General features: G+C 38.3%; 2 protein-coding genes across 2 annotated transcripts in view; one reads left to right on the top strand and one right to left on the bottom strand.

Moving 5' to 3' along the window:
* The window catches only part of LOC145903381 (dynein axonemal heavy chain 2-like), a 46,652-nt gene that overhangs the window by 8,703 nt on the left and 20,206 nt on the right, over positions 1-17,743 (top strand). Inside the window, exons 22-36 of the mRNA XM_082991464.1 lie at positions 84-284; positions 549-705; positions 907-1,139; positions 1,523-1,649; positions 1,869-2,009; positions 2,132-2,260; positions 2,783-2,914; positions 3,076-3,152; positions 3,427-3,613; positions 4,077-4,215; positions 4,356-4,516; positions 4,803-4,947; positions 5,081-5,217; positions 5,384-5,494; positions 5,707-5,895. Of these exons, the coding sequence (XP_082847590.1) occupies positions 84-284; positions 549-705; positions 907-1,139; positions 1,523-1,649; positions 1,869-2,009; positions 2,132-2,260; positions 2,783-2,914; positions 3,076-3,152; positions 3,427-3,613; positions 4,077-4,215; positions 4,356-4,516; positions 4,803-4,947; positions 5,081-5,217; positions 5,384-5,494; positions 5,707-5,895 (2,266 nt within the window). The remainder of the gene's footprint in view (positions 1-83; positions 285-548; positions 706-906; positions 1,140-1,522; positions 1,650-1,868; positions 2,010-2,131; positions 2,261-2,782; positions 2,915-3,075; positions 3,153-3,426; positions 3,614-4,076; positions 4,216-4,355; positions 4,517-4,802; positions 4,948-5,080; positions 5,218-5,383; positions 5,495-5,706; positions 5,896-17,743) is intronic.
* Positions 15,833-16,692, bottom strand: LOC145901582 (putative methyltransferase DDB_G0268948). The gene has a single exon (XM_082989317.1). The coding sequence runs from the start codon at positions 16,658-16,660 to the stop codon at positions 15,833-15,835; it is 828 nt and encodes a 275-aa protein (XP_082845443.1). The 5' UTR covers positions 16,661-16,692.

The following is a 17,743-nucleotide window of genomic DNA, read 5'->3' as shown; positions in this document are numbered from 1 at the left end:
ACACATTGAAAAAGGTTTATTTTAGGTATTAAAAAGGTCTCGTTGCATATACCTAGCAACATCTTATATTTTTCCACACACAGATACACAGAAGTGAGCAACAATGTTCAAAAGGAGGAAACCGTTCTTAACATTGAGTTCGTGTTGTTGGATTGCTCCCCGCTCAAATTTGCTCTTCTCTCTCACTGCAACGAGTGGCAGAGTAAATTTACAACACTCCTCCGCGAGATGGCGTCCCAGAAACTAACCGAGCTCACCGAATTCCTGAAGAACAACGCAGAGAAGTAGAAAATTATATATATCTTTGTTAAATCAGAACAAGTGTTGCTTTATTTAAATTTCCGCAATATATCATATACAGAACATAAATCTCATTGCTAACAAAGCAAATGTTCCTGTCAAGTTGCAAAAGGTGCAATATTATTTTTTTTAAACTCAAGATTTCCAAACCTTTTCTAATATGTGTTTTTATTTTAATAACCTTCTTGTTTTTCACCAAACGTTAAGTTCTGTTGACAAACTATTTACGTCTCAATCGCTTGTTGCAGGGTAAGTCACATACCTAAGACGTTGGACGAACTGGGTGAAGGTCTTGAATTATGGGAGAAGTTGCACACAGACATACAAGCTACAGAGGAACGAATCCCACCAATCAACGATCAGTTCGGAATACTTGTCAAGTATGAAGTGGTCATTGGGGAAGAGGTAATTTCCAACTCAATTTCGTAGTTGATCAACTGAGGAAAAACTTGAACTAAACCATTTTCCTTTTTTAAATAGTTTTAATGGCGATGTCGATATTTATGCTATATTTTTTAGGTATAAAATATTTCATTTCATATTTTATACTGTACAACAATAATTCTTGAAACCATACAATTAGTTACCTTAATGCAAACAACGCAGACCCAGACTATGTTGGACAACCTTGGTTCTGAGTGGGTCGCCTTCCAACAAGCTATAATAGATGCAGACGTCATGCTGAAAAAGAACAAAGAGAAATTCAAGACAGGTTTGCTGAGTCAAGCGGAGGAGTTCAGGAAGCGTGTAGGTGCGCTCTCATCCGATTTCGTTCAGCAAGGTCCATTCACAAGTTCATTCACATCGGAGGATGCGATTGGAGTTATCGGAAACTTCAAGTTAGTATTTAGTTATACGCAGTTGGTTGTATTGTTTTCTTTTTTAATGGGCTGTATGGAGTTTTGGTGTTATTGTGTAATTGCAAATTCGTTGCTGAAAAAGAAACAATGCCGGGCAATTTGTTACTGAAGCTGCCAGACATATTGACAAGAAACACAGGGCTCTTTGGACAAAAATATATTTATTTTAACCAACATTTCGGTCGTTATTTAACAAACCATTATCGGGGTGATCATTTTCCGACCCTTTCTTTTTCGTAAAGTATCACCCGATGAAGGTTTGTTGAATAACGACCAAAACCTTGGTTAGAATTAATAGTTGTTTTTGCGCGAGTTATCAACACCAGGGAAGTTTTCATGATGTGTTATAATGTTAATTACAGGAAAGGAGTTGGTGATTTGAAGTTGGAAGAAGTCTCATTAAGACGAGGACTTGGTATTTTCAAGATCGAACAACAACCTTCTAAAGATCTTATCAGTCTGGATAAAGACCTGGACAACATTGACCAAGTAACAATTGTTACCTTTACCAGTGTCACGACTCTGTCGGCATTGTTGTCATAATAACAATCAAAAATTATATTACTGTCTGACAACATTTTATTTAATTGAAAGAGGTCCTGAGCGAAAATTTTTGGGAATACCTGATGTGAAGCATATTTAAACCGTTTGTTTTTTTGTAGTACGCAAGTAACACTCACTCGCAAATCAAACAAAACTTTTATTTAGGTTTGGGATCTTACTAAGGAATGGGAACAGTTGTGGGCGGAGTGGAAGGTTGGTCAATTTAACGACCTCGTCACAACAGACATGGAGATGACAGCTCAGGGTTTGTACAAGAAATTGAACAAACTCAGTCGTGAAGTCAAGGTAAAAAGTTCGAATTTTTCAAATTAAGTCATGTAAAAAAATCGATTAACCGAGTGTAAAATAGCAAGTTTCTTCCGCAGGGTACAATGTTAACGTTGTATTCCTTGTGTTTTTGATTGCAGGACAAAGAGTGGGAGGTTGTTGACTTCTCGAAGAATAGAATTGAGCAATTCAAACGCACAATGCCTCTCATCACGGACCTGAAAAACCAGGCCATGCGTGAACGTCATTGGAGCCAAATTAAAACAGAAGTAATGTCAATATGTTGGACACTGAGATACTACTGAACTTGCCTTACACCAACGTAGCCTGGAGCGTCTTCTAGAACAAGGGTTCTCAAACCTATTAGGCTAGCGACACACTTGGATCCTCTTAATTCGTTTGCGGCACACAAAACTTTTCAGTCGGCTCAAGATTTAAAATGAAACAGCAGGTGGTCCTGGTTAGGTGAACGAATTGCTATGATTCAGGACTGCTTTTAGTTTCGAACGTTGTTTATTTTTAATTATTGTCGTCAAGGAAACCGACTATTGCAGTGGTAGTTTATGACATTTTAGATAAAATTTCTCGCGGCGCAATTGAACCAACTTCACGGTACCCAGTTTGAGAAACCCTGTTCTAGAACGACGACTTTGCTTTATCTCCTGTCGTTCTGACATTGCGTCGGTACTTTGCTAAGCATTACCTAGAAACCGACAGTGTGCAAAAATCAATTGTATTTGTGTAAAAAAAGGAGCATGTTTAACTTTTATATGTTTGTTTGCTACGTGAAGGTTCAACGGCCCTTTGACCATCAAAGCGAAACCTTTACATTGGAGAGAATCATAGAACTTGGTTTGGATTCGCATGCTGAACAAATTTCGGAAATATCTGGAGCAGCCAGCAAGGAGTTGGCGATCGAGGAAGTACGCAATATTTTATTAAAGTTGCGCTTAGTCAAGATGTTTAACCAATCGTTAACATATGAGCCAAATTTTCCCCTATATCAGCAAAACATTTCCCTACATGTGTGGTTACGAAAGGGAAATATTGTCTGTTGATCATCCACATTGATTTCTCTTTCCAGACTTTATCTGAAATTGAATCTGTTTGGAACGACATAATCCTTGACGTTACACCGTATAAGGATAAAGGACACTTCAAGTAAGTTGCAGCAATATGTTGTTTAATACTGCGATGCTAATGTTAATCGAGGTCGTATTACCAAAAAATATCTGTGCTGCAGCTGTTGCTGTTAAGTGTATTATAACTTATCTGCACAAATAAACGATTCAACAAAAAAGTCGCGCATACTGACGATGCGAAATGTATTTTTCTGAACAGAACATCTACCAAGCTTGCTATTTTGCTTAAATTTTTGGTTGAATCGCACCAAACGTCATTTATAACAGGGGTTAATTTTTTTGTTTTCACCCAGACTTCGTGGAACGGACGAAATATTCCAGCAACTCGAGGACCACCAGGTGACGCTGTCGACAATGAAGGCTTCTCGTTTCGTCAAAGCTTTCGAAAAGCAAGTCGATTTATGGGAAAGGACGCTGTCACTTATCATGGAGTGCATTGAAATGATTCTGACTGTGCAACGACAGTGGATGTACCTTGAGGTAAACTACACGTTTTTATAAAACAACGAATACGATTTGAACGTTCTCAAACAATTAAATTCTAAAAATAAATCAATTCGCCTTGTTAAAAAATACAATTGCCACATGCATTTACGTGAAACTATTGTTTTTCTTGTGTATAAGCTGCAGACAGATGGCCACTGTTTCGACCTAAAAGGTCTCATCAGTGCAGCTGGTGTGACTAACAGACGACTTTGCTGACCAAACGGACAAGCAAAGACTTCCACTTTGTGGTGACTATGCAATCACCGTCATCCGTTGGGCACCAATCCATTGGGATGAGACCTTTTAGGTCGAAACAGTGGCCATCTGTCTGCAGCTTATACACAATTCATATTATTGGCTCCACTTTGCTTATCATATTGTTTTTCTATTTGTGGAATTAAAAACTTATTTGGTCGCATATATTGATGTTTTCTTAAATCTTCGTCAATTTGCTTAGAACATTTTCATGGGAGAAGATATCCGCAAACAACTTCCGAGGGAATCGGCAGAGTTTGATGAAGTCAACCAGAACTGGAAGATGATAATGACGAGATTGCATAAAGATAACAACGCAAGGAGGGGAACTCACCATCCAGGTCGGCAATTGTGAAATAATTCGGTTTGTCAAAAAAATATCCGTAAACTATTTTCCCAAATAATAAATCCACGGAAAACTGCAAATATGTGCTGGGACGTTATGTTCGTCATGGTAGGTAAATGTTTTACTTTTCTATAGGAATGTTGGAGCAGCTGAACGATATGAACGGCAAACTTGAGGAAATACAGAAGTCACTTGACATGTATCTTGAAACCAAACGTCAAATCTTCCCGAGGTTTTATTTCCTTTCAAACGACGACTTGCTGGAAATTCTCGGTCAATCGCGAAACCCAGAAGCTGTGAGTAAATATCCTGATGCTCATATAGTTTCGTTGTATTATTGAACTTGTTTACAACTGTTTAAATGCGGATGATTAATGATATTTGTGTGGTAGTAAGAAAGTTGTGGCAAACTTGGGAAAATTTGTTTGACATTTCATTTTGCGCAGTAACACAATTTTTCAATTAATAAATTTACCTCATAGAAAAACATTTCTTATTGAAAGGAATTCCTTACGTTCTCCACGAAATACAATTAAACTTTAGTGACCTTTGCTTTTAAAGAAAACATTTTTTTCCTTCCAGGTACAACCACATCTAAAGAAGTGCTTCGACAACATTAAGACTCTGATGATGAAGAAGATCGGACACGGGCAGAAGATGGAAGCATCCGGAATGTATTCCTCTGAAGGAGAGTTTGTCGAATTCGGAAACCCTGTTTTACTTGAAGGTTAGGAATGGAAACATTTATTTTAATCCACTTGCTTTCCCTCTTTTAAGACTCAGTACAATTTACTTGGTTTGTGGTTTTGATTTTGAGGTAAATTTGTGGCATTGTTGTAAGTGTTGTTTGGAAATTACAGGGCCGGTGGAGGCATGGTTGTGTGACGTGGAACGAACTATGAGGTGGACACTAAAGGAGGTTTTAAAACAAACACGAAACGCATTGAAGAAAATGCTGAACAAGAGAGATCGATGGATTAAAGAGTGGCCTGGGCAGGTGAGTATTGTTTATACGCCATATGCGCTTTCTTTACCAATAATTACTCGGATAAAAACTCACGTTGCTACGATATGCAACTGTTGCCGTTGGCAACTGGTTTACACGCGTAATAGTGATTTACCAGAAAAAACTCCTAAGTTTGTTTTTACTCTTAAATGTGCAGCCAGTAATCACTGCAAGTCAAATCCAGTGGACTGCTGATTGCACCAAAGCTCTGATCACGTGTAAAGAACGCGGAGATAAGAAAGCATTGAAGAGCGTCAAGAAGAAGCAGGTGATAACGCACAGCTAACTTATTACTTACAAACTAGCTATTTCTTGGTTGGTCAAACTGCTCTTACTTGAATGTCTCGCGTCAAGTCCTACATATGTTACGCTGCATGTGAATTCGAAAACATGTTGTTTTTAATTTGTGACACTGGTACATAAAACTGCTTTTGAAGCATTTCTCAAATATATGTTCAAATGAATACCTTGTCATTGTAGGTTTCCATGCTCAACAAATATTCTGAAGCTATTCGGGGGAATTTAAACAAAAACCAGAGATCCAAAGTCGTCGCCCTTGTCACAATTGAAGTGCATGCACGTGACGTCATCGATAAGTTGATTAAGACCGGCACCAATGACGTCACCGCCTTTGAATGGCTGCAACAGCTTCGCTTGTATTGGGACAAGGTAAGGCAATATTTTTGTAGAAAAAAATTATGTAACGGAATTTCAAAAGGCAAATTAACTGGTTTACTGTGGCTGCGTATCACATTATGTTAAAAGTGACTTTGTAACGTCATAGTTATCACCAAGGTTGGCCCTACGTTGTAAAATAATATTACAGCTTCGTTCAATTTATTGGACCAAGCGTCAAAGTGTTTTCACGATGTAGTTTCAGGTTAGCTTTATGGTTCACGGGGGAATTAGGGCCACTAACTTCGATGTTGTCGAATTTTTATTGTGCAGTATTTATGTCTATTATTTTGTGGAAGGAATACGTGTTGTTTTCAGATTTGGAGATTTTTTTATTTTGGTATTAATTTTGTGTTTAGATTTTGGTTTGGTAATTTTATTCAGCTGTCTAGTATTTTATTCCTCTAGTAGAATTCTCATTTGTTAATTTTATTTGAACGTAACTAACACTGCAGCTGCCATACCATCCCCAGTACCAGCTCCTACAGTTAGAGTTGCTTCCATAACATAAATCCTCAAATACTCTGGTAATTAACACCACTTTGTTTGAAATGCAAATTAGTTCAAGCCAGTCTGTGTAATTATTGCGAATAACAGTGTGGTGTTGATTGGGCATGACTGTATAAAATGTTTTAGTATAACGGGGAACAAACACTGATCACAAAAGTTTTGTGATTACAGCGTAGAGTTTTGCATTAAATATCGACATACTCCTTTTCAAAACACTTTAACGCACATATCAAAGTCTAAATGTTAATCACAAGACAATCATGCAACTTAAAAACAATAACTTGTACGTGAAAAATGGATGTTATTTTTCCTGTTAAAAAACGAAACAGATCATCGCAGTTAATATAGAAATCTTACAAATTTGCGATAAACTGTTTAAACGGCAACAAATCTTTCGCCACAATCACCCTGAACTTAAAATGCAAATCGATGATAAATGTTGTTTCATCAACATTTTCGTCCAATCCCCACGCTTTCTTTAATAAATGGATAAATTCTTCAACAGCATCAGCGCTTTGAATGGCATCCGCCGTCCTCAGCATTGCTTTGTAAACTGCCAAGCTGACGCTTTTTGTTGACTTAAAAACGGTGCTGGTCTTATGTTGGGTCGGTATTTGTGAATAAATGTTAGGGTACAATGCTTCTAGCTCTGCGTAGGCCTCTCGATCATAACTTGACTTGTCAAGTGCTTCTTGCCTTGTCATATAATGCAAGTTTTCGTATGGTTCTCGGGCGCCACCTGCCGGACAAGCGTCAGGAAAGTAATAGCAAATAATTGCCAATGTGCCATCCGGTTTCAAAACTCGTTGTGCTTCTGCAAGAAATCTCTTTAAGTCCAACCAGTGTGCACACTCAGCAGCCACCAGTAGATCAACGCTCCCATCATCCGCTTTAATCTCCTCAGCTGTTCCTTCTGCGTAGGTCACGTGACTAAACGCGTTGCATTGATTGGCCATTTTGATTTGGTTCGGACTGACGTCGGTTGCTGAGACGTGTTTGAAGTATGGAGCTAGTAGCTTTGTACATTGCCCACTTCCACAACCGACTTCCACCATTTGATCAATTTTATGGTTTTTATCATGGTTCCACTTGTTTTCAAACGCATGTTTGATGACGTAATCAGCTGCTTCCTTTGGGTAAACCCCTCGGTATTTGGCGTAGAATTGTGTGAGGGATTCTTCCTCGTAATAACGGAGCATGTTTCCTCAATATTATTTGTCAATAAGATTTGCTTGAAGTTTTGTCAATCTCCTAATGCTGTTGCAATAAATAAAGATTATATTTTGTTTAAATCTTGCTTCGTTTGTCTGCAACCGGCATACATATTAACAGGTACATCCAAGATAGGGCATTTGCATTCCCTTTACATTTCTGTATACCAGATTCTGCTTCGTGCGACACGCTCACCCGTTTCTAATCTGCTTATCAACAGTTTGTTCTGTATCTTTCCTCATTTTAAGCACTTCCTAAGGCGTATAACTTTCTTTCAAAGTTTCTTTAACTTTATTTAGACTCACTAGAGGCGTTTACAGTGCTATAAATGGTTTGTAGCACTGCCTAAACCCTGCATTGTGCGCCTGACAGAAACAGAACGTGTAGAATGTTGGTCTAATCTTACGTCGGAAGAGTTATTTTTGTGCTCAGCAAACCGCGGAGATACAAACAACCGGAGGGTTTCTTGAGTTCGCTTTGATAGATAATAATCTTACATTCCCCAGTTTACCAAAAAGTTGCCAGCTGCGCGCAAAATCACCACATCCTAATTATAACTCCCCTTGCAATGCAACGGAAAAGGTTGCGAGCTAATCGGTCGTACACCCGTGGACGCCCTCGGGCAAAATGTTGGTCAAAATTTACACATCGCTCTAGATCTGTTAACTGGTCTTTACACTAGCAACCAACGTCTGTCACGATTTAAATACGTTCATAGTGACTTGGTGTTTATGCTCCCTGCTGTGTTTATCCTTGCAGAAAAATAACTCCACGTCTTTAGAAAGCAAGATTAGTATTACCGCCGCCCATCACTGACTAACAAAATGCTTGCGAGGTTCGTGCGTTTGCTCCGGTTGGGTTTTTGTCGGAATAAAGATGCCAGTAACACGCATAAATATATTTTCGACGGGGTTCGTGCCTTTATATGTGAAATAATCATATTGTATACAGGACGTACGTGTCATGAGCAGGCTAACTACGAGGAAAAGCTGTTCTTCACAAGATCCTTTAACACGATAATTTTGTGCGCCAGATAACGATTTCCGGTCATTGGCCTTATTACCAAAACCTTTAAACAATGAAATTGACTGTTTAACGAACATATAAATAATCAGTTTCCGATTATTCCCCGACTACACAACTTTCTCAGGCTACTTCATTGCTAGATGTAAAAAACGTTTCGTTAGGTTACCAACATGTGTCTTTAAAGCGGACATAAACTAAGTGCGACTGCTTGAAACATTACTGCCCTGCACATAATCTTAAACGTTGTTTTAACTGAACTCGTGATCCTGTTACTGACAATTGAGATTGACACTTTCGTAACATTTCTTTCCTGGGATGACGTCTGTATGTAAACGTCGTTTAACCATTGGTTTTCGGAAGAACTAGTAAGCGGTCAACAACGCAACGACATACGTAGCAAGATTGGTGAGGAGAAATGTACTACTAACGTGTATAAGGATCGCACAGCTGAAACGGACCAAGCCGGCATACACGTAAAAAGCCAATGCTGGTATATGCATCGCACTTTAGTAGAACTGCCAGCAATACGATCAATATTATGGCATCATACAAATATAAATTATATTATGTGTTCGTCCCGATTACTTGGGCTCTGACTAAAACATTTCTCCAAGAATTGGAAGAACGTGATACCGACGTAATTGTTTTATGTTAAACGCCATAAAATACAAACTTCTTACCCCCATCCTGCGCTACCACCTCATCTCTTATTCATTATTGATCTCGAGGCGCTTTTATAGAAAACCCGCCTTTTTTCGGTCGTTAGGAACGCGTGCGCATCCATAAATAATACCGACGTGACAAGTTTTTGAGTGGTGGTTTGCTGTGGTTGAGATTATATGCACACGAAAATATGGTGGCGTTTTAATCGTGGAGTGGCACTTCATGTGGCGCTATTTCTGGCTTTGCGGGCGATATTGTTTATGTTAGCTTTCCTTTTTTTGCGATTAGCTTGATATGCACGTAATGAGAAAACAACATGTACTTTACTTGACCAGACCGGTTCACATTATCACGTAAGTTTAAAAGCCCACTGCAAACAATGCACATATCACACTATTTTGAATATTATAACTCTACCATTGTGGTTGTACGGCATGCCAGCTTGGTTTATATATTTGGCGAAAACGGACCGAATGTATCACAGGCAGTTGTCATAAACCAGTGATATTAACAACCAACCTACCCCAGGCATTCACGTGTCTTGTTTTCAAACTTGTATTTTCATATTGACGACATGAATAACACGATGAAAAGCGATTAAAAACATAAAATATATTCCACCTCCATTGAAGTGTAACAATAAAACCACACGAGTGTTTGGGATACAACTGGCGATTAAACCTCTGCACCCGGCACTAGAAAGTTCCTTTCTCCATATCTAAAAGAATGAAACTTGTGTTGCCTTCGTGATTTTTTGGCAGTCGTTTGGTCATGTCTTTTTAATGAGAGTCTAAAATATATGTTGCCTTTTTGCCTCAACCGCTGCACTCAGCACCCGTACCTCGTATTTATTTGATCTTTATCCAAACCACAGCTATCCGTATCAACATAATTTGGGATGTTGATTCACTGAAAAAACATACAGAAGGTAAACTGAAGGGTGAATAATTTGTCGAGATATATGCATTTTTGTTTGATAGATATTTAATCAAAAGTGCAAGGTAGAATTAAATAAATATTTTATCGTTATTGAACCACCAGCGGGTTTAACTTCTGCCGCTGCGCCTTAATTCAGTATGCGATAGTTGCAGTTACACCGGATTTTAAAACCTTTACAGACACTTTACAGACTAAACTAATAAAACGTTGGACAAAGTATGCGATAAATATATCAAAGTTTGAAGTCAGACAGCTTTAAACTGTACATGAATGTTTGTCATTGTTGTGTTTCTTTGTATTCGTTCGAATCATTGCAAAACCATAAAATGAAAAAACAAAGCAAGCACACACGCATTTATAGGAAAGTAAATTGCAATTAAAATACCACGCACACAAACAAGAATCACGCAAAATGGACTGCGGCATGCAAGCATACTGTTGCTGATGTACGTAATGAGGCGTGAACGCAACAGTCATTTTCAACAAAAAAATCTTAATTGAAAAATTTGATCTCCGATTATTTAAATTAGCAAGCTTTGTCATTAATTTGTAAACGGTGCGAAATGCACCGTAAATTAACACAGCTATGAAATGGTCCTGCACCTTTGTACCAATTAAAGCATCGGGCTGTCGTCATAGCAACCTGGAAATGTCATCATGCAATAATACCAACTTGTCACGTGACCCCATCGCAATCAATAGAAAACGCGAGTGCATAAGTAGAATTGAAACTTCATACAATATTTTTACTAGTTTATCACTAAATGTTGAAAGCCACGTACAAGTGCGAATGAATAAAATCTGTCGGATAAAAACGAGATTGTGTGAACGTTAAGCAAATATAAAGTTAACGATAACAAGCATTTTATCAGCAAAAACTAAACCGGAAAGGTTTAAAGCTTTTCCATTAAAACGTGAACGGTTGGCACGAATTTATTGGTGATGAAAATAACTCGAAATTTATTTCCAATATGCAAAGAAACTGTGTAGGGAATGAAGGCGGGGATCGGGTATAACGTCCGATGCGTTGAGATTCATAGCGGACAAAATATTTTTTGTATGCGTGATATTGTACATATGAAATGGATGTCGAAGCTTAAATACAAACGGGTCCCGATGTTGGCTGTTGATAACTTTACCACTCGTTGCCAAACAACTACTTTGAATAAAAATGTGCAATTCTGTAAAATGTTTATACAAATGTAACTGGGAGCCTCTCTTTCATTAGATGACGACTGAGATCATAGCTCTTCGCACTAAATGATAGATTAAAATTGATTCATTTTTTCAATCTAGATTTTTTGGGTTTGCTAATTATATTAAATTTAGCTGACAAGTTTTTAATCGCTTGGAAGTATTCACATGAGCTAAAGGTGGAAAACCTGCCAGTCAGAGTCATTACACATTTTCCCAATCTCTCTGTTCATAAAAATCAACTTCGTATCAATTACAACACTGTCTTGTTAAGTCTGCGTAGTATATGCAAGTAATAGTGTGATATTCATTTCTGATGAACTGTTTGTACATGTTTTGTAGCGGGTTACTTAAACATATCACTCCAACCTGGCGATTATAGTACATGCATGGTACACGTAGAAAGCATCGACACTATTAAAACAATTTATCACCAGAATGAAGGTTTCTTCGCAAGACAACCACGCCAATCTACAAAGAATCATTTGTATAATACGGTTACACACACAAAATCGGTGCTTTACTTTTTCTGACTTAAAACAGAATAGATCGTTACAGTTGAATAAAACTTATTGACACAAATCTTTTGCAACAATCACCCTGAACATAAAACGCAGATCGATGATAAACGTTGTTTCATCAACATTTTCGTCCAATCCCCACGCTTTCTTTAACAAATGCATAAAATCTTCCACAAGATCAAAATCAGTGCTTTGGAAGGCATCTACAGTTTTCAGCATTGCCCTGTAAGTGGTCAAATTGACAGTTTTTGTTGTTTCAATAACGGTGCTGGTCTTATGTTGAGTGGGTATTTTTGAATAAATGTTAGGGTACAATGCTACTAGCTCTGCGTACGCCTCTCGATCATAATTTGACTTTTCAAACGCTTGTTGAATGGCCTTATTATACAGACTTGCATTTGGCTCCCGGCTGCCACCTGCCGGGTAGACTTCTGGAACAGAATAGCAGATAATTGCCAATGTGCCATCCTGTTTCAAAACTCGTTGTGCTTCGGCAAAAAATCTCTTCAAGTCCAACCAGTGTGCACACTCAGCAGCCACCAGTAGATCAACGCTCCCATCATCCGCTTTAATCTCCTCAGCTGTTCCCTCTGCGTAGGTCACGTGACTAAACTCGTTGCATTGATTGGCCATTTTGATTTGGTTCGGACTGACGTCGGTTGCTGAGACCTGTTTGAAGTATGGAGCTAGTAGCTTTGTACATTGCCCACTTCCACAACCGACTTCCACCATTTGATCAATTTTCTGGTTTTTATCGTGGTTTAACTTGTTTTCAAACGCATGTTTGATGACGTAATCAGCTGCTTCCTTTGGGTAAACCCCTCGGTCAATCTCCTAATGCTGTTGCAATAAATAAAGATGATAGTTTGTTTAGGTTGCTTCGTTTGTCCGCAATTTGCACAAGCTTACTCATTAACAGCGACAACCTTTACTGAAAACAGTAATCAACATAACAAAGTTAATGTTTATAAATTTATCGGCCTAATGGTTCATAAAATATAGTAGTTCAATGATAGGGCATTTCCTTTATATTTCGGTATACCAGATGCTGCTTCGGACGACACGCTGATCACACGTTTTTAATCTTAATATTCATGTTTCCGATTTTGCGTCACATTGCGACAGGTAAACACTGACTGAAAATGCATTGGTTTGGATAGAAGTTATTTACTAAAACGCATGTACCCCAAACCTACTTCCTTTCGTGAAAAAAATTTACGTTTGGGCAAATTAAAAATTGTCGAAGAATATTAGTATCTTACACCAAAAACGACCATTTACACTTAGGCGCCAAAAAAAGTCTCGAAAAAACAGTAACTAGACAACTGTTTCCTTAAGTATTCATGGTATTGTGTCAAGCGTAAAATGAGACTTAAAAGTTATATCATCACACCAAACACACGTCGAAGCAGTACAGAGTAATGTCGTTGCTGCTGTGCCTTATGATTTGCTGATAATCAGGGACAACTAAGCGTGTAACTTTGGTTTGTGACGTAGGTAATGCATTCTTGTAATCCCAGTTTACCACAAAGTTACCAGCAACGCTCAAAATCACTAAGTTCTAAATATAACTCCCTTGCAATGCAACGGAGAAGGTTGTGTGCTGTTCGATTAAAATAAACACATCGCTCCAGATATGTTAACTGGTCTTTACACTTGCAACCAACGTCTGTCACGATTTAAATACGTTCATAGACTTGGTGTTTATGCTAACTCCCTGCTGTTTAAACCCTTGCCGAAAAATAGCTTCACTTATTTAAAAAGCAAGATTATTATTATCGTCGTTACAAGTAATCAGATCGCCTGTCACTAACTAACAAAAAGCTTGCAATTAGCTAGCGCCAGTTCTGCTTTTATCGAATAAATATGCCACTAAAGCGGTTGCAACTATTGTTTCAAGCGCCCCCAAAAGAGTCTCTTAACACACGCGAACTGCAGTTTTAAAGGGTGAAAAACACACTGCACGCTTTGGTGCACACGGTTTGTCGCAAATTCAGCAAGTTCACAAAAGGACCCCTCTTGAAGCGGGTATTCGTCATGCATGGTATCGTTGGGTAGGCGTACATGACATCGAGGTCTTGCCGGCGGGTGGAGACACGCTACCTGAACTGACACGGCAAGTCAACGTTGGCTGGATTCAGCCGATCGATGGATATGTGTTGGCCGCGGTCTTAGCCGCTCGCTGCAACACCCTGAAGAGACCGCTGTAAGAAGCCATCGCGGCGTGTGTCTCACATGAACTTAAATATGTTTTAACTTAACCCATAATTATGTTGCTGGCAATTGAGTTTGACAGTTTTGTAACAATTTCGTTCCCACAATGAAATGGCGCGTGTGTTTAAACATCTTTTATCCTTTGGTTTTTGGAAGAACTAGTAAGCTTATTGGCTACAACGAGATTGGTGTGGAGAAAATCATGGATTGGCACTTTATGCAGCGCTACATCGGGCTTTACGAGCGAAAATGTGGATGCTTTCCTTTCGTGCGACAATTTTGATCTGCACGTAATGTAAAAAAACAACAACATGCACATACCCCACTTTCTTCATCATATTTACTCTACTCCATTGTAGTTAAGATAATTGTAGATTAGTTCGAAAAGGGACCAAATGTAACACAGGCAGTTGTCATAAACCAGTTACATCACCTACACAAACCCACCCCAGGCATTCACGTGTCTTGTTTTATAATTGTATTTTCATATTGACGACATTAATATTATTCGATGACAATCGAATATGTTTACGACGAAAAACATAAAATATATTCCACATCCCATAAAATTGCAACAATAAAACCTCACAAGTGTTTGGGATATAACTGGCGATTAAACCTCTGCACCCGGCACCAGAAATTTTCATTCTCCAAATCTAAAAGAACAGAAATTGTGTTGCCTTTTTTATTTTGGGGGGTCGTTTTTTAGTCATGTCTTTTTAATAAGAGTCTAAAATATCTGTTTCCTTTTTTGCCTAAACCGCTGCACTCAGCATCCGTATTGCATATTTATTTGATCTTTATCCAAACCACGGCTATCCGTATCAACATAATTTGGGATGTTGATTCACTGAGAAAACATACAGAAGGTAAACTGAAGGGTGAATAATTTGTCGAGATATATGCATTTTTGTTTGATAGATATTTAACCAAAAGTGCAAGGTAGAATTAAATAAATGTTTGATCGTTATTGAACCACCAGCGGGTTTAACTTCTGCCGCTGCCTCTTTAACCTCGACCGAATGAATGTTCGATGTTGGTAGCTTTAAAGTTTCAGATTATGAACGTGCAACTCTAACATTTTCGGGCAATAAATATTTAACTGAGATCCACTCTTTCAATCAATAACGATTATGCACTGGGAACTTGATTGTTCGCGCAATTTTCAATGTTATGGATTTAAAGATTCTTCATTTGGCCCAACTAGATTTTGTGGGTTTTTTATTTATAATTAATTTAGCTGTAAAGTTTTTAATCGCCAAGAAATTTGAATTCACATGACCGAAAGTTACAAAACCTGTCAGTACGAGTCATTACACTGTTCCGCAAACGCACTTTTCATAAAAATCAACTTCGCATCAATGATAATAATATTTTATTAAATCTGTGTAGTAATTGCAATATTCATTTCCGATAAACAGTTTGTACATGTTTTGTAGCGGGTTACATAAACAAATCGCTCAAATCTTTAATTGCGGCGGAAGGTTGAAAAGCATCCATATGGCACTATTAAAACATTTCCAGAATGTAGGTTTCTTCCTAAGATAACCGTGCCAACTGGCATGATATCATTTATATAATATGGTTGCATGCATAAAATCTGGGTGTTTTGCTTTTCTGGTTTAAAACAAATTATTGTAGTTGCATAGAAATCACTGGCGCAAATCTTTTGCAACAATCACCCTGAACATAAAATGTAAATCGATGATAAATGTTGCTTCATCAACATTTTCGTCCAATCCCCACGCTTTCTTTAACAGATGCATAAAATCTTCCACAAGATCAAAATCAGTGCTTTGGAAGGCATCCAGGGTCCTCAGCATTGCCCTGTAAATGGTCAAATTGACAGTTTTTGTTGTTTCAATAACGGTGCTGGTTTTATGTTGAGTGGGTATTTTTGAATAAATGTTAGGGTACAATGCATCCAGCTCTGCGTACGCCTCTCGATCATAATTTGACTTTTCAAGTGCTTGTTGAGTGGCCTTATTATGCTGACTTGAATGTGGTTCGCGGGCGCCACCTGTCGGATAAACTTCTGGAACATAATAGCAGATAATTGCCAATGTGCCATCCGGTTTCAAAACTCGTTGTGCTTCGGCAAAAAATGTCTTCAAGTCCAACCAGTGTGCACACTCAGCAGCCACCAGTAGATCAACGCTCCCATCATCCGCTTTAATCTCCTCAGCTCTTCCCTCTGCGTAGGTCACGTGACTAAACGCGTTGCATTGATTGGCCATTTTGATTTGGTTCGGACTGACGTCGGTTGCTGAGACCTGTTTGAAGTATGGAGCTAGTAGCTGCGTGCATTGACCACTTCCACAACCGACTTCCACCATTTGATCAATTTTCTGGTTTTTATCGTGGTTTAACTTGTTTTCAAACGCATGTTTGATGACGTAATCAGCTGCTTCCTTTGGGTAAACTCCTCGGTATTTGGCGTAGAATTGTGTGAGGGATTCTTCCTCGTAATAACGGAGCATGTTTCCTTAGTGGTTTGTTGATAACAACTTCGTAAACCTAGGACTTCCCGATACTAAATAAAAATAATATCTGGTTTAAGTGCTTCTTTGTGTCAACACAATTTACGTAAGATTACACGTTGATAATAACATCCCTTACATAAATATGGAACAAACCGACACACTTTCCTTCCTCAAACACTGGCTAACATAATGCCTGCAAGGTTCGTGCGTTAGCTCCAAGTTAATGGAAGTAAGACCAAGCATGCAAGTAACACTACTTAAATTTTCTGCTCAATTCGTGGCTTCGTGCGTGTGCATAGTTTCACGTTATGTTTGCAAACAGGAAGTACGTGCCATTAGTTACTTAATTCATGTTTTTTTAGTGTGCGTGTTACTTGCATGTTTACATTAATACTTCCACTAACTTGGAGCCAACGCACAAACCTCGTACGACGCAACAGACAAAAAGTAATAAAACATTGGACAAAATGTCTGCAACAAATATGTCGAAGTTGGAAGTCATGCAGCTTCATAATGTACAGGCATGTTTGTCATTATCAACAAAAACGGTAAATTTAAAAATTTTATATAACGGAGCATGTTTCTTCAATGGTTTGTTAATAACATCTTCGTAAACCTAGGACTTTCCGATACTAAATAAAAATAATATCTTGTTTAAAGCCACTACTATAACAACTTTGCGTGAAACTAAAGGTACATCTACAACAAACATATATCCAAAGTTTTACGGATCTTCGTCAACTAAAAAATGTAGAAAACTGCACGAACGGTAGCGGCGACCAAAAATCGTAAACCTATTGCGCTTACAATAATATCCCTTACATAAATATGGAACAAACCAACACACTTTCCATGCACAAATTAAAAGGAATCTTTTATCGACCCATATATTCATAATTTTATCGTGTTTATAGTTTATATATATTTCCTATTTTCGTCTTGGAGTTACATACACCTACTAAAGACAATCGCATTGTTCACTGACTAACATAATGCTTGCGAGGTTCGTGCGTTGACCCCAAGTTAATGGAAGTAAGACTAATTTCTGCTTGAGTTGGTGGCTTCGTGCGTGTGCACAGT

Source organism: Ascidia mentula, chromosome 5 (genome assembly GCF_947561715.1).
Source record: "Ascidia mentula chromosome 5, kaAscMent1.1, whole genome shotgun sequence".
NCBI lineage: Eukaryota > Metazoa > Chordata > Ascidiacea > Phlebobranchia > Ascidiidae > Ascidia > Ascidia mentula.
The sequence above is the reverse complement of the archived record's forward strand: the minus strand, read 5'-3'. Positions and strand labels throughout refer to the sequence as shown.

Coding starts and splice junctions, on each gene's coding strand:
- LOC145901582 (XM_082989317.1), bottom strand. CDS start 16,660: ATGCTCCGTTATTACGAGGAAGAATCCCTCACACAATTCTACGCCAAA.